Source organism: Babylonia areolata, chromosome 17, assembly GCF_041734735.1.
Source record: "Babylonia areolata isolate BAREFJ2019XMU chromosome 17, ASM4173473v1, whole genome shotgun sequence".
In the NCBI taxonomy this organism is placed as follows: Eukaryota; Metazoa; Mollusca; class Gastropoda; order Neogastropoda; family Buccinidae; genus Babylonia; species Babylonia areolata.
In genome coordinates, this window is record NC_134892.1 from 8,674,454 (window position 1) to 8,691,953 (window position 17,500).

At 45.4% G+C, this 17,500-nt stretch overlaps 2 protein-coding genes across 4 annotated transcripts in view; one reads left to right on the forward strand and one right to left on the reverse strand.

Moving 5' to 3' along the window:
• The window catches only part of LOC143291631 (uncharacterized), a 20,893-nt gene extending 13,526 nt beyond the window's left edge, over positions 1–7,367 (forward strand). For all 3 annotated transcript variants that reach the window (XM_076601596.1, XM_076601597.1, XM_076601598.1), the window contains 2 exons: positions 2,738–2,848; positions 3,235–7,367. In XM_076601596.1, coding sequence (XP_076457711.1) covers positions 2,738–2,848; positions 3,235–3,239 — 116 coding nt within the window. In that variant the 3' untranslated portion in view covers positions 3,240–7,367. The remainder of the gene's footprint in view (positions 1–2,737; positions 2,849–3,234) is intronic.
• LOC143291630 (arylsulfatase J-like) overlaps positions 6,217–17,500 on the reverse strand; it is an 18,026-nt gene continuing 6,742 nt past the window's right edge. Inside the window, exons 4-8 of the mRNA XM_076601595.1 lie at positions 16,921–17,465; positions 14,661–14,799; positions 12,045–12,241; positions 10,161–10,255; positions 6,217–8,711 (exon numbers count right to left, since the gene is read on the reverse strand). Coding sequence (XP_076457710.1) covers positions 8,535–8,711; positions 10,161–10,255; positions 12,045–12,241; positions 14,661–14,799; positions 16,921–17,465 — 1,153 coding nt within the window. The 3' untranslated portion in view covers positions 6,217–8,534. The remainder of the gene's footprint in view (positions 8,712–10,160; positions 10,256–12,044; positions 12,242–14,660; positions 14,800–16,920; positions 17,466–17,500) is intronic.

Consider the following 17,500-nt stretch of genomic DNA (forward strand, 5'->3'; position numbering starts at 1 on the left):
ACACACACACACACACCGACACACACACACACACACACCGACACACACCGACACACACACACACACACACACACACACACACACACACACACACACAGAGGCGCGCGCACGCATGCACGCACGCACGCACACACACACACACACACACACACACACGCACGCACGCACACACACACACACACACACACACACACACACACACACACACACACACACACACACACACACACACACACACACGAAAAAAAAAAACACACCACACGATTAAATCAATCTATGATAAACCAGTTACAAAACATATACGAATGGGAGGACGTGTTATATTTGATAATAAACAGTGTATCAGAGGCATTATAAAACTTAGCTCGGTACGTACAATAGAATTTTGAAACCATAACTTGCAATCCATGATAAAAGCAATTTACCTTGTCATTGAAAATCTCGGTATGTACTGACCCTGTTCACAAGCATCTGTTAATGAGAACAGATTTCTGAGTTCACGTTTTCCAACCCTACAAAGAATCTATAATATATATATATATATATATATATATATATCGAAACATCCCACAATCAGACAGCAAAGACGTCTTACCATGATCTTTTTAAGCCAAAAAATGATTAGAATCGGAAATAAAAATCTAAAAGACAATAAATTGAATGAAAAAGGGGCATGTGGAATATGCCTCCCCTTGTGCTTAGGAAACAGCGATTTCCGTAGTCATGAATACTCTGGTCAATCCACAACAGCAAAGACAACACAACACGGCAAGGCACGGCGCAGCACGGCACAGCACAGCATAGCAAGGCACGGCACGGCACAGCACAGCACAGCACAGCACAGCACACAGCACGATACAACACAACACACCATACAGCACTGAACAACACATCACGACATAACACAGCACAAAAAAACACACCACACCACACCACACGACAACACAGGACAGGACAACACCGGAAAACACAGCACAACAGGACACGGACACGGACACGACACGACACCACACGACACCCACCACACGACACGACACGACAGCACACCAACGACACGACAGCATACCCACGACACCCACGACATGACACGACACGACAGCACACCAACGACACGACACGACACCCACGACACGACACGATACGACATGACACGACACGATACGACACCAACGACACGACACAACACGACACCAACGACACGACACGATACCAACGACACGACACCCACGACACCCACCACACGACACGACACCCACGACACCCACCACACGACACGACACCCACCACACGACACGACACCCACGACACCCACCACACGACACGACACCCACCACACGACACGACACCCACGACACCCACCACACAACACGACACCCACCACACGACACGACACTACACGACACCCACGACACCCACCGCACGACACGACACCCACGACACCCACCACACGACACGACACTACACGACACCCACGACACCCACCGCACGACACGACACCCACGACACCCACCACACGACACGACACTACACGACACCCACGACACCCACCGCACGACACGACACCCACCACACGACACGACACTACACGACACCCACGACACCCACCGCACGACACGACACCTACGACACCCACCACACGACACGACACCACACCCACCACACCACACCCACCACACGACACGACACCACACCACACCCACCACACGACACGACACCACACCCACGACACCCACAACACCTCACCCACCACGCCCACCACACCACACCAACACTAACACAACACGACGTTTCCGGACCCGACACGATACGACACGACTGACCGTCTGTGCTGTCAAAGTGCCCAGTTCCAGTTCACCTGCTGTCGTGTCCTTAGGTCTGCACTCTCACCTACATCACTTGGGGACTGTAGGACTCGGTAATCAAGAAATATCAATGAGTATAACCATAGCACCCCCCCCCCCCTCCACCCAGCTCCCCCCCATGGCCCCCTCCCACACGCACACTGTCTCTCTTTCTCTTTCTCTGCCTCTGTCTCTGTCTGTCTGTCTCTCTCTCTCTGTCTCTGTCTCTGTCTGTCTGTCTGTCTCTCTCTCTCTCTGTATCCATGTCTCTCTCTCTCTCTACCTGTTTCTCTTTTCCTCTTTCTCCTTCTTTCTTCTCCCCGCCCCTCTCCTCTCTCTCTCTCTCTGTCTCTCTTTCTCACACACTCTCTCTCTTTCTCACTCTTTCTACTTCCTTCTGCCCTTCTCGCTCTCTTTCTCTCTCCTACTCTCTTTTACATACTCTCACTCTCTTTCTTTCTTCCTTTCTCTCTCTCTCTCTCTTTCAACTTATTTCTCCCCCTTTCTATCTCTCTCCCTCTCTTTCTCACACACTCTCACTCTCTCTTTCTCCTTTCCTTCTCTTTCTCTCACAACTCTCTCTCTCTCTCTCTCTCTCTCTCTCTCTCTCTCTCTCTCTCTTGTTCATTTTCCCCCTTTTTTTTCTTTTAGCTGTTGTTAATTTGTTTGTTTTCGAGGACTGGATGAAAAAAAAAGCTTGTATGCTTTAATCTATTACCCTCAGAATTTTTTTTTAAAATTATTCATTCATTCATTCATTCTATTTCTTTCTCCTTTCTTTCTTTCTGTCCGCATCTCTCTCTCTCTCTCTCTCTCTCTCTCTCTCTCTCTTTCTCTCTCTCTGTGTCCCTGTTGCTTCATTGTAAAGCACGGCTGTAGTGCTGATGCTGTCGCAGGACCCTACGACAGTCTTCAGATGTCTGATGTTGGTAAGAGGTCTGTGTACTCGGAGATCGCTTCCACTGTCAAGCCACCAGCGAGAGTGGACGTTCCCTATGAAATTATGAGTAGGTCGATACCTTCTTATGTGCGTGTGCATGCGTGCGTGCGTGCGTGCGTGTGTGTGTGTGTGTGTGTGTAAATACGTGTATGTGTGTGAGTGTGTAGATATATGTGTGCGTGTATGTGTGTGTGTGTGTGTGTGTGTGTGTGTGTGTGTCCGTGAACGTGTGTGTGTGTATGTATGTACGTGAGTGTGAGAGAGTGTGTGTGTGCATACGTACGTGTGTATGTTTGTGAGAGTGTGTGTGTATGTGTCTGAATGTGTGTGCATGTGTCTGTGCCTGTGTGCACGTGCGCGTGCGTGTGCGTGAGATGCGAAACTTGAAAAGAATCCAACAGTATGACCCACGTGAACGTGCCGTCTCACTTCCAGGACTGTCGTGTGTTGCAGAGTGAACAGAGATACAGAGAGCACGACACTGGACTTTGCGCACCACGACACTGCACTGTACACTCCACAAGAAGACCACGACACCACAAGAAGACCACGACACCACAAGAAGACCACGACACTGCACTGTGCTCACCACAAGGAGACCACGACACTGCACTCTAATCACCACAAGAAGTCCACGACACTGCACTCTGGTCACCACAAGAAGACCACGACACCGCATTCTGCTCACCACAAGAAGTCCACGGCACTGCTCTGCGCTCACCACAAGAAGACCACGACACTGCTCTACGCTCACCACAAGAAGATCACGACACTGCACTCTGGTCACCACAAGAAGACCACGACGCTGGACTGTGCTCACCACAAGAAGACCACGACACTGCTCTGTGCTCACCACAAGAAGACACTGCACTGCGCTTACCACACCACAAGAAGACTACGACACTGATCTGCACTCACCACATCTCAAGAAGACCAGGACACTGCACTCTAACCACCACAAGAAGACCACGACGCTGCACTGTGCTCACCACAAGAAGACCACGACACTGCACTCTGTTCACCACATCACAAGAAGACCACTTCACTGGACTGTCCTCACCACATCACATGAAGACCACGGCACTGCACTCTGCTCACCACAAGAATACCACGACACTGCACTGTGCTCACCACGGAAGACCATGACACTACACTCTGCTCACCACAATAAGGCCACACACTGGACTGTGCTCACCACAAGAAGACCACGACACTGCACTGCACTTACCACACCACAAGAAGACCACGACACTGCACTGCACTTACCACACCACAAGAAGACCACGGCACTGATCTGCGCTCACCACACCACAAGAAGACCACGACACTGCACTGTGCTCACCACAAGAAGACCACGACACTGAACTGTGCTCACCACACCACAAGACGACTGCGACACTGTACTCTGCTCACCTCAAGAAGACCACGAACTGCACTGTGCTTAGCACTATAGGACCACGACACTGCACTGTGCTCACCACACCACAACACACCACAAGACGATTATGACACTGCACTGTGCTCACCACAAGAAGACCACGACACTGCACCGTGCTCACCATAAGAAGACCACGACACTGCACTGTGCTCACCACAAGAAGACCACGACACTGGACTGTGCTCAGCACAGAAGACGTGTGTGTGCGTGCGTGTATGTATGTCAATTTACATTTAATTTCTTATTTGTTTTTTGTTTTTTTTATCATTATTGTATTTTATTTGTATATCTTTTTTTTTCTTTTCCCGCATTTTATTCTATTTTACTATCTATTCATCTTTTATTATCATTATCCGTGGGTTTATTCATTTACTTACGCATTTATTTATTTATTTATCTATATATCTATCTATTTGTGCATTTATTTATCCACTAATTTAATGATGCATCCATAATGCACTGCTTCTTTTCTTGGTTTTGGGTTTTGTTTTGTTTTGTTTTGTTTTTTGTTTGTTTTCCTTTTCTTTTTTCTCGCAAGTCCTGACTAAGCGCGTTTGGTTTACGCTGTTGGTCAGGCATCTGCTTAGCAGATGTGGCGTAGCGCATATGGATATTTGTCCAAACGCAGTGACGCCTCCTTGAGTAACTAAACTGTACTGTACTGAGCTGAACTGTTGTACAGCAGGAATCCTACGTGGGACTTGAATGCTCTCCGCCTTTATTCTTTCTCTCTTTCTATTTTTTTCTTTTTTCTCAAGGCCTGACAAAGCGCGTTGGGTTACTCTGCTGGTCAGGCATCTGCTTGGTAGATGTGGTGTAGCGTATATGGATTTGTCCGAACGCAGTGACGCCCCCTTGAGCTAATGAAACTGAAACTGAAACTGTCAACAGCCGTCACAGTTCAGACGCACGAATGTGTTGCTTCCCCTTATAACTTTCTACTTGCCTGATTTTACCGTTTTTACTTGTTAGAAGCTATAGATTATGTATGCTTAAAAAGCGTGAGCAGATGTTTATGGTGGTTTCCATCTGCTAAAAATCCCTATTTGTGCTTCACTGAATGAATTGTTGTTGCTTCTTATACGTTTTAGTTTCCCGGGGGACCTACCGGAGGGAGGGTGTGGAGGGGGGGGGGGTGCGATTTTGGAACTTAACACCGGTAACCAAGCTACCTGTCCGCCGTGCCACTGAAGTGCTCGTTTGTGATTGACATTTTCAGGTCAGTTTCCATCAGAATGGCTCCAGTCGATAGTTTGGTTTTGTTGTTGTTGTTGTTGTTGTTGATGTTGTTGTTGTTTGTTTGTTTGTTTTTACAGTAAACTAATAAAGCTGCACCTATTTATGGATACATTTATTTTTCCCACACCTCTACTGTCAGCACAGGACAATACCTGCCTTTCCTCCAAATGTCTAATAGTGTATTTTTTGTGCAACAAAGGTTTTGGCCATTTTCGTTTGGATGTCGCTCGTTCTGTAGCACAGCTGTTGTTTGTATATTCGTTTGAAGCAAAAAGAAGAAAGAAAGTAATAAGAGTTATTTATGGTGATCATGGTAGCCCTAAGTCGGATTGAAATGTGTGTGTGTGTGTGTGTGTGTAGACAGTGTGTGCGTGTGTGTGTAGACAGTGTGTGCGTGCGTGCGTGTTTGCGTGCGTGCGTGCGTGCGTGCGTGCGTGTGTGTGTGTGTGTGTGTGTGATGAAATTAGAAAGCCTGAAAAATGAGCAGAAGATAAGATGCAAAGACAGGAGGGTTTTTTTTTTAATTTCACTCACTGTGTATCAACTATTCGAAACAATACATCTGAAGGTGTGAAGCAACCGAACCATTGGGAAAAAACCCATCAAACAACAAAAGACTGAAACAGCACACACACACACACTCACACACACACACACACACACACACACACACACACATGCACGCACACACACATGCACACACACACACACACACACACACACACACACACACTACAAAATACTAACAGAAGAAAGACAAGGGGATGCAGAGAAATTTATTGTTCTTTCAAAATATTAAGAACTGGTATTGTTCCTTTATTTTATTTCTTCTTTTTGTTATATTGAATCAAACATCCTGCAATAACCTGTATGCTCTCAAAAAGGAGGGTTTCGTGTGTGGTTAAGAGAATATTCAGAAGACAACTGAAATCATCGTATTTTGACGACACTAGAACACAGACACAGTGATTTTTATCAAGTTTAAGACGTAGTTAATAAAGAATACACACCAAGCATGTATAACTGCAAACAACAAAATCAACAACAACGAGAACAAGTACAAGGAAGAAATACAGCATAGATTTCGGGATTCTACATTGTAAAAAAAAAAATAATATAATATATATATATATATATATATATATATATCTCAATACACATTATCTTGGCTTTTAGCTATATGTGGAGTATATTTTTATACATATAAATACGGCATACGTGTGGGGCTTCTAAATCCTTATTGGGATTTTTTAAAAACAAACAAAACAAAACAAAACCCCAACCACACACAACAACAAAAAAACAAATCAGAATAATCTTAAGTCTTAAGTACATGCGCAGTAAATCAAATAAATAAATAAATAAGAAAAAAAAGATTATACGGGTGAGCTTTCACATCCATATTAAAAATAAATGCATAAATAAAAAATAAAAAAGAACAGTTTCGATTTCAAGGAGGCGTCAATGAGTTCTGACAAATCCATACATGCTACACTGCATCTGCTTGAAGAAAATATGAAGAACAGCTACAAAAACAAGGTGGAGGAGGAGAACAAGAAGAAGAAGAAATAAGAACAAGAACGAGAACAAGAAGAACAAGCACAAGCAAGAACAAATAGAAGGAGAAGAAGGAGAAGAAGAACAAGAAGAACAAGAAGAAAGAAAGAAAGAAAATTCCTGACCTGCGCATGAACTAAAAAGAAAATATATTTTAAAAAAAAAAAAAAAAATCCGGGGCTTAGCTTTGAGAGAACTCTGAGCAAGCCAAGGCAAAATAGTTCATTTCTTGTGCCCCCTCAGGGGCTTTGATACGTTACATACATACATCTTTTACACATATCATGTAAATGGTAAGAGTGGTGTCAAAAGAACGAAGAGAAAAAATCAACAACAACAACAACAACAAAAACAAAAATCCCATTCGCGCAAACAATACACATTGAAAATTACTTTATCCTAAGCCATTAACAGTAGGCATCACATTACCGAAAGGAACTACAATTAGAAGCAACTTTATCCTCAACCATTAACAACAGAAGTCACATTACCGAAAGGAACTACAAATAGAAACAACTTTCTCTTCAGCCATTATCAACAGACATCACATTACCGAAAGGAGGAACTACAAACAAGAAACAACTTTATACCCAGCTAATAACAACAGACATCACTTTACCGAAAGGAACTACAAATAGAAGAAAAAACTTTATCCTCAGCCACTAATTAACAAGAGACATCACATTACCGAAAGGAACTACAAATAAAAGAAACAACTCTATCCTCAGCTATTAACAACAGACATCACATTACCGAAAGGAACTACAAACAGAAGAAACTTTATCCTGAGCTATTAACAAAAGACATCACATTACCGAAAGGAACTATAAATAGAAGAAACAACTCTATCCTCAGCTATTAACAACAGACATCACATTACCGAAAGGAACTACAAATAAAAGAAACAACTTTATCCTCAGCCATTAACAACAGACGTCACATTACCGAAAGGAACTATAAATAGAAGAAGCAACTTTATCCTCAGCTACTAACAACAGACATCACATTACCGAAAGGAACTACAAATAAAACAAAACTTTTTCCTCAGCCATTAACAACAGACATCACTTTACCGAAAGGAACTACAAGTAGAAGAAAAAAACTTTTTCCTCAGCCATTAATTAACAACAGACATCACATTACCGAAAGGAGTAACTACAAAAAAGAAGAAACAACTTTATCCTCAGCTATTAACAACAGACATCACATTACCGAAAGGAACTACAAATAGAAACAACTTTATCCTCAGCTACTAACAACAGACATCACATTACCGAAAGGAACTACAAATAAAACAAAACTTTTTCCTCAGCCATTTACAACAGACATCACATTACCGAAAGGAACTACAAATAAAACAAAACTTTTTCCTCAGCCATTTACAACAGGCATCACATTACCGAAAGAAACTACAAATAAAACAAAACTTTTTCCTCAGCCATTTACAACAGGCATCAAATTACCGAAAGGCGGAACTACAAACAGAATAAACAAGTGCTTTGAGTTTCAACAATATTCTTCAGCACCAACCGGAGGTCCAGACACCGCCGAATTTCTTGGGTTTACCTGCTGGGACTTTCTTGGCAGTGGTGCTGGGTATCATTTTGCTCGTGTATTTCTGCAGCTTCTTCTTCATCTTCTCCACCAGTTTCCCGTGTTTTGCCTTGTGGCTGATGTCTGTTGTCTCTTCTGGGTCCTGGGGAGTGGGAGTGAGTAGTCTGGTTAGGGATGTGGGTGGGTGTGTGGGTGTGTGGGGGTTAGGAGTGGGAAGGAGTGTAATAGGTGAGTGTATGTGTGACCTGCGAACCACCCCACATCGTGGTGGTGATGGTGGACGACCTGGGGTGGGCGGACGTTGGGTACCGTGACCCTGACATGTACAGCCCCAACATTAACCGTCTGGCTGAGGAGGGAGTGCTGCTGGACCAGTCCTACATGCATTCGGTGTGTGTGTGTGTGTAGTGTGTGTGTAGTGTGTGTGTAGTGTGTGTGTGTTTGTGTGGAAGTGGTGCGTTTGTTTGGAAGTGGTGTGTGTGTGTGTGTGTGTGTGTGTGTGTGTGTGTGTGTGTGAGCGCACGCATGTGTGTGTATGTGTGTGCATCACTGTTTCATTATTTGCTTTATTGCTGCTGGGGGTTATAGTTATGAATGACACATAACTGAACCCTTCTGCGTATTTGTTACTTCGTGTTATTGTCATGTTTTGAATAAATGTGACTTTAAAAAAAAAACTTTTTATTATATTATACACACACCCTCTCTCTCTCTCTGTATATATATATGTGTGTGTGTGTGTGTGTGTGCGCGCGTGTGCGTGTGTGTGTGTGTGTGCTTGTGTGTGCGTGTGTGTGTGTGTGTGTGTGTGTGTGTGTGTGTTGTCTGCGTGTTGGAATTAGGTCAGGTGGGGAGTTCCTAGTCCGTTCTCTTCTAGAGAAAAGAGCCAGGGGAGGCGGCCCCCTCGGACGAGGCCGGAGGGGGGACTCTTTGAACCTTCGCCAGGACGGGCGCCACCGGGTTTGGTACAGCACCCAACGGCTTCCCCTGCCGAGAAGGCCGACGGGCCCCCTTTGAGAGAGAGCCCCGTCACCCCGGACAGGACAGGTACCCTATATGGATTTGTCCGAACGCAGTGACGCCTCCTTGAGCTACTGAAAACTGAAAACTGTCTTCTAGAGCATGACAGCGACAGAGAGCCTGGCGGGAGAGACAGAGAGAGAGATATACGCACGTGTATACGCACGCAAAAGATCAAATGTAATCCATGTCAGCGTTCGGTGGGTTATGGAAACAAGAACATACCCAGCATTCACCCCCCCTGAAAACGGAGTATGGTTACCTACATGGCGGGGTAAATAAACAAAACGGTCATACACGTAAAATGTTATAAGTTACATGTTTGTCTGAGTGTGTATGGGTGCGTGCCTGAAATCTGATTGAATGACACAGGAAACGAATGATGTGCGCCCAGTGACAGTCGTCAGTCGGCTCTATCCAGGTAGGCAGCCTGTTGTGTAAATGTAAATGATCCCATGTTTGTAAAGCGCTTAGAGCTTGGTCTCCGATCGAGGATAGGCGCTATATAAGAATCCATATCAAACAATCAATCATACGGATACCTTTTTCAGGTCAAACAGCATGTTCTTACCTTTTTCAGGTCAAACAGCATGTACTTGGGGTATTTCCTACGACGTACTTCTGGGTGGTGGTTGTCCACACCAGCTGGGGGGTTGTACCATCCATCTGTCAACATGGGGTAGTCAGGTCACTGAGTACAAAGGTTTTCAACACATACCCACAGTACAGGTGAGCGTAGCTGTGGAGTGATGGCCTAGAGGTTGTAACGCGTCCGCCTAGGAAGCGAGAGAATCTGAGCGCACTGGTTCGAATCACACCGGCAATCGCCAGTATTTTCTCCCCCCCCCCCCCCCCCCCCCCCCCCCCCCCCCCCCCCCCCCCCCCCCCCCCCCCCACGCCCCCCCACCCCTCCCGCAACCCCTCCACTAGACCTTGAGTGGTGCTCTGGACGCTAGTCATTCGGACGAGACGATAAACCGAGGTCCCGTGTGCAGCATGTATTCAGCACACGTAAAAGAACCCACGGCAACAAAAGGGTTGTTCCTGGCAAAATTCTGTAGAAAAATCCACTTCGATTGGAAAACAAATAAAACTGCAGGCAGAAAAAAAAGTGGGTGGGCTGTCATATAGCAACGTGCTGTCTCTGGGGAGAGCAGCCTGACTTCCACAGCAAACTATCTGTTGTGACAAAAAGAGTAATGCAAACGTAACAGGGAGATGCTGTGATATCCGATAACTGCATGGTGTTGTGTTGTGCTGTAATGTGCTGTGCTGTATTGTGCCGTGCTGTGCTGTGCTGTGTTCTACTGTGATTGTACTGTCCTGCGCTTACTCGTGCTGTGCTGTGCTGTGTTCTACTGTGATTGTACTGTGCTGTGCTTACTCGTGCTGTGCTGTGCTGTGTTCTACTGTGATTGTACTGTGCTGTGCTGTACTTGTGCCATGCCGTGTTGTGTTGTGCCTTGCAGTGCTGCATTGTGCCGTGCTGTGCTGTGTTGTGCTGTGCTGTGCTGAACTGCACCGTGCTGTGTTGTGTTGTGTTTAAGTGTGCCTTGCAGTGCAGTGCTGTGCTGTGCTGTGCTTGTGCTGTGCTGTGCTGTGTTGTACTTGTGCTGTGCTGTGCTGTGTTGTGCTGTGCTGAACCATGCCGTGCTGTGTTGTGTTGTCTTTTAGTGTGCCTTGCAGTGCTGTGCTGTGCTGTGCTGTGCTGTGCTGTGCTGTGTTGTGCTGTGCTGTGCTGAACCGTGCTGTGTTGTGTTGTGTTTTAGTGTGCCTTGCAGTGCTGTGCTGTGCTTTATTTGTGCTGTGCCGTTCTATGCCTTGCCGTGCTGGTGTTGTGCTGTAATGTGGCGCTGCACTATGGCGGCGCTCTCTACCCCCTCGCCCCCTCCTCCTCCCTCAACTCAACAAGACACGACACGACACGACACGACACGACACAGCACGGCACGGCCCGGCACGGCACGGCACGGCACAGCACGGCACGGCATGGCATGGCATGGCAGAGCACAGCACGAAATGACACAGCACATCACAGCACGACATGACAAAGCACAGCACATCACAGCACAGCATGACACGACACGGCACGACATGACACAGCACAGCACGGCACAGTACAGCACATCACTCAGCGACATGACACGACACGACACGACACGACACGGCAGAGCACAGCACAGCACAGCACGGCACGGCACGGCACGGCACGGCACGGCACGGCACGTCGCAATACAGTACAGAACAGCACAACATGACACGACACAGCACAGCACGACACGACACAGCACAGCACGACACGACACAGCATAGCATGGCACAGCTAGACATGACACAGCACAGCACGGCACGGCACAACGAAACACATCTCAGCGCAACTCAGCACAGCACAGCACAGCACAACGCAACACGACACAACTCAACACAGCACACAAGACCTATCATCATGACTCACCAGGACTGCCCGGCTTGTTGAGGACCAGCTTGTAACGCTTGTAACGAAGAGCGGCGTTGTTCTTCACGTCGTCGATGTTGTAGACAAACTCCTTCCTCTTGCTCACCTTCCTCCGCACGATCCGTCGCCAGTTGTCGATACCGTCCATCCTCTTTCCGTCCACCTTCTTCCCGGCCGCTCGCAGCAGGGTTGGGTACCTGCGGGTGGATTGAGATTTGTATTTATATTTTTATTTCTTTTTATCACAACAGATTTCTCTGTGTGAAATTCGGGCTGCTCTCCCCAGGGAGAGCGCGTCGCTACACTACAGAGCCACCCCCCTTCTTTTTTTTCCCCTTTGTGCAGTTTTATTTGTTTTTTTCCTATCGAAGTGGATTTTTCTAAAGAATTTTGCCAGGAACAACCTTTTTTGGCCGTGGGTTCTTTCACGTGCGCTACGTGCGTGCTGCACTCGGGACCTCGGTATCGTCTCATCCGAATGACTAGCGTCTAGACCACCACTCAAGGTTTAGTGGAGGGGGAGAAAATATCGGCGGCTGACGTGATTCGAACCAGCGCGCTCAGATTCTCTCGCTTCCTAGGCGGACGCGTTACCTCTAGGCCATCACTCCACTTCTAGATATTCGAGTTGATGTTGTTGGATTAGGCCCAACACTCTGTTTATATCACTGATTGACATAAGTAAACAGTCAGGCCAACAGCAAAGTGAGAGCTGTATGATCAATGGCTTCTCCACTGCAATGGGAATTCACTTACAGCCTAGTCTTTTGTGGAGGACTGTGACTGAAAATTAGGAGGCAAGATTGGACGTGGAACAAGCTCCCTGATAACCTCCGTCATCCTGATTCCCTCGCATCTTTTAAATCTCGTCTCTAAACTCACCTTTTCCCTCAGCAGTAAGTTCAATTGTGGCAGGTCCACTTCCTTTGCGTTAGCTGTGCTTGACTATGTGTGTATACATATGTATATGTACATAACTACATGCATGTATATGAATGTGTATTGTGTGTGTGTGTGCGTGTGTTTATGTACGTTTGTGCCTGCCTATGTGTGCGTATGTGTTAGGGTAGCTGTTAGATACACATGTATGCTAAAATGTATGTATGCAGCGTGTGTGTGTGTGTGTGTGTGTGTGTGTGTGTGTGTGTGTGTGTGTGTGTGTAGTCACATTTTGGTGTGTATGTAACATAGATATGATGTTTTATGTTAACAAAAGCGTTTTTGTAAAGCACCTAGAGCAGATTTCTGGATAGTGTGCTATATAAGTATCCGTTATCATTATTATTATTATTTTAGATTGCACTGGCTCATAGTGATGCAGCCTTGGGGACGAGCTGGTCTTTTGGGAACCATGCCATTGCTGACTAACCTAAAGTCTTCTTGGCCAAGAGATTGGGGGTGTAACTTGGGCAAGACTCTCCACTATGATCAAATTTTAGCCCCCCAAAATGCCTCCTCTGCTGTTCTGATGGTCATAGTCGGACACAGTATAGACACCCTGAAGACAAACCTCAAAGCCTGTGACAGACATTGCTTCCTGGGAAACTGATGCCTTTGACCGCTCTCGCTGGAGGATGCTGTGCTCTAGTGTCATAAAGACGTTTGAAAACAAGAGAACGCTGGCCATTAAGGAGAAGCATGAGCGAAGGAAGCAAGGCTCAACTTCTGGAGACCTTTTCCCTTGCAACACCTGTGGGAAGTGCTGCGCATCCAGAATCGGCCTCTTCTCCCATATGAGGACACACACCAACAGATAAGCCTGCCTGCCTACTCATCCGTCGGTCCGACGGGAGACTCCATCATCAGTCGGACATGACTATCAGTCATGTTGTGGAAGAGGATGGACGAAAGGTCGCAGGATGGTAAAGATGTTCATCAATCAATCTAGTCTCCTTGAATGGTCTGGATCCAGTTCCCACTCCCACCCTTTCTCAATACGTTTGACTGGAGGAAAAAAACAAAAAATAAACAACTTTGCAGCTGGTGATTCAGATAAGATGACAGACCACGGTCCAGTGTGCAGCGCGCACTGAAAAAGAACCCGTGAAAACAAGAGTACTGTCCTCTGACAAATTTAAAGCCTACTGGGATGTGTACACAAATATATGTGCATGCATTCAAGGCCTGACTAGCGCGTTGGGTTATGCTGTTGTCAGGCACCTGCCTAGCTGATGCTTAGGTTTGTCCGAGCGTAGTGACGCCTCCTTAAGAAACTGAAACTTAAACAATTGTTGTTGTTGTTGTTAGCTACTTGCCATCAGCGTGCTTGCGTTCGAAGAGAACTAAACAGATGCATCCTTCATGTGTTCATCTTCGATCCCAGCATCATTACCATCAACAACTTGCCTTCTTTTATATATTTCCCTCTTTCTTTATATTCTTTTATTATGAATTGACCAACTTGTATTCAATTGGTTTGTTTATTTTATTTCACGTGAACCTGACGCATGCATATCACAATGTACTTTTGCGTGCGATAGAACGCCTACACACACACACACACACACACACACACACACACACACACACACACACACACACTCCACACATACACAAACACACACACACACAAAACCAACCCCCCCCCCCCCCCACACACACACACACAGGCCTCACCAGTCCACAGCGTGCATCAAGCCTTTCCAGGTATAGGGGGCTTTACGAAGGTACTTTTTGCTGTGCAGAATGGTCACGGCTCTGGTTCCTCCTTCCCACAGGGTGATCTTGGATCCTCGCAGGGGCCAGTTGCTTGAACCTGTGGTAAGTATGGCCATGATGTGTATGTCAGCTGTCCGTAATACAGTCGTTTTTATTCATATATCTCCATTCTCTAAAACACTTCAATGCCATAAAAGTTTTGTTTTGTTTTTTACTACAGTCTAAATGGTAAACTTGCCAACCCCCATAAGGCATGGTGAATGAAAATCTGGCGTTTATTTTTTTTTTTTAATTTATTTTCTCTTGTCTCTTTTGACACTTATCCGGGAAAGAAAGAAAGAAAGACACCCCTACTGAGATCGTGTGATACAAACTTGACCTTCCTTCAATGCAGGCAAGATACATTGAAGAACAACAGGTTGATGCTTATTTCAGAGGGCCAGAAAAAGAAAATATGCACGAGGTCTTGAAGAAACCAAAAGGCATTCATCTAGAACATGGGAAGTGACAGATGGGGGAAAGCTGTAGACTACAAATAGTTACCATACCAGCTAAAGATCTGAAAGAAACATAACAATGGAAAGAAAACTCAAATCACCTAGCACCTCTACAACACGATCAGTCCACCCAGTGTCGGAAGACTGGAATGACCAGAGGGCAGAACTGATGCAGACGTAAACACGTAAAAGCCAGCTTAAAAGTATCAGCAAAGAAGACTATATTATCATAAATACAGACACTTCAGTCAGCTAAAGATCAGTCTGGTTATGGAAACACTGAAGCAAAACAGAAAAAAACAAATTAGGAAAGAGAATGTTGCGTACAAAATCACACAACCTTCAATCTGTCAATGGTAGTTGAAACAGTGGCTTGATATAATATACAACTTCTCATATGTAGATTACAAGTTGAGTAGTAGTAGTAGCAGTAATAGTTGTTGTGGTAATAAAGCACATATCACAGTCCTTGTATGTGGATATACAAAGACATCACTTACCCGCGAACATCGGAAATGGACTGAAGGTGTGGGGGTGGGGAGTCCTCCAAAAAGAAGAATGCATAAAATAAAATCTCTGACAGAGTTAAAAGACAAACAGCTAGGGACAGAGGACGCAGGGTGATTGAGGGAGAAAAAAAATCAGACATGTCAGAGAGAAAAGAAAAAATTACAACATAGCAAACACAACAAACACAATACAACGCAATACAATACACTACAACGCAATGCAACACAATACAGTACAATACAACGCAATGCAATAGAACACAATACAATACAATACAACGCAATACAACACAATTCAATACAATACAACGCAATACAATACAACGCAATACAACACAATTCAATACAATACAATGCAATACAATACAACGCAATACAACACAATTCAATACAATACAACGCAATACAATACAACGCAATACAATACAACGCAATACAACACAATTCAATACAATACAACGCAATACAACGCAATACAACACAATTCAATACAATACAACGCAATACAATACAACGCAATACAACACAATTCAATACAATACAACGCAATACAACCCAATACAATACAACGCAATACAATACAACGCTATACAACACAATTCAATACAATACAACGCAATACAATACAACGCAATACAACGCAATACAATACAACGCAATACAATACAATACAACGCAATACAATACAACGCAATACAACGCAATACAATACAAAAAATCAAGAACACTCAAATGCACCTGAGAACACAATACAATACAATACAATACAGTACAATACAACACAATACAATACAACACAATACAATACAATACAATACAGTACAATACAACACAATACAATACAACACAATACAATACTACGCAATACAATACAAAATCAAGAACACTCAGACGTACCTGGGAACACAATACAATACAATACAACGCAATACAATGCAATGCAATGCAATGCAATACAAAATCAAGAACATTCAGATGTACCTGGGAACACAATACAATACAACGCAATACAATACAAAATCAAGAACACTCAGAGACGTCCATGGGAATAAAAACAGCAACAACAAGTACAACAAACTACGTAAAATTTAGTTCATTGACAGAATAGCAACAGGTAGACAGAGCAGGGAGATGAACAGACACAGACAGACAGACATGAAGGCAGGCAGGCAGACAGACAGACAGACAGAAAAAAGAGCCTCAAAGCCTCACCTAGCTTGACAGGACCCCCGTTGTCGGAGGTGAACAGAGTGATGAGGTTGCCATCGAACCCTCGGTCCTCCAGCGCTTTCATCACCTTCCCGATCCCCTGGTCCATGGCCGCCGTCATGGCGCAGTGCACCTTCCGGTTGCCGTCATTGGTGACGTCAGCGCAGTACTCGGTGACGTAACGCTCAGGGACCTGGAGAGGCCCGTGCACCGCTTGGTAGGAGAGGAAGAGGAACAGAGGTTTGGACTCGTCGTGTTTCTCTATGATGTCCACCGCCCGGTCAGTGAAGAGTTCGGTGGAGTAGGTCCCTTTTGCTGACCAGTCCGCAGAGAAACTCCTTGTGGGTCCCTGGCCTGTGTTGTTCTGAAGGTCGTAGCCGTTCCACTTGGAAATGTGGGTGTAGTAGTCTCCCTCTCCATTGTACATGCCGTAGAAGGTGTCGAAGCCTCGGTAGGTGGGCGTCATTTCCGGTCTGCAGAAACCCAGGTGCCACTTGCCCACCATGTGCGTGCTGTAGCCCAGGTCTTGGAGGTCTTGGGGGAACGTCCTGCCGTGTATCACGTGCGTTATTTTGTGAATCAA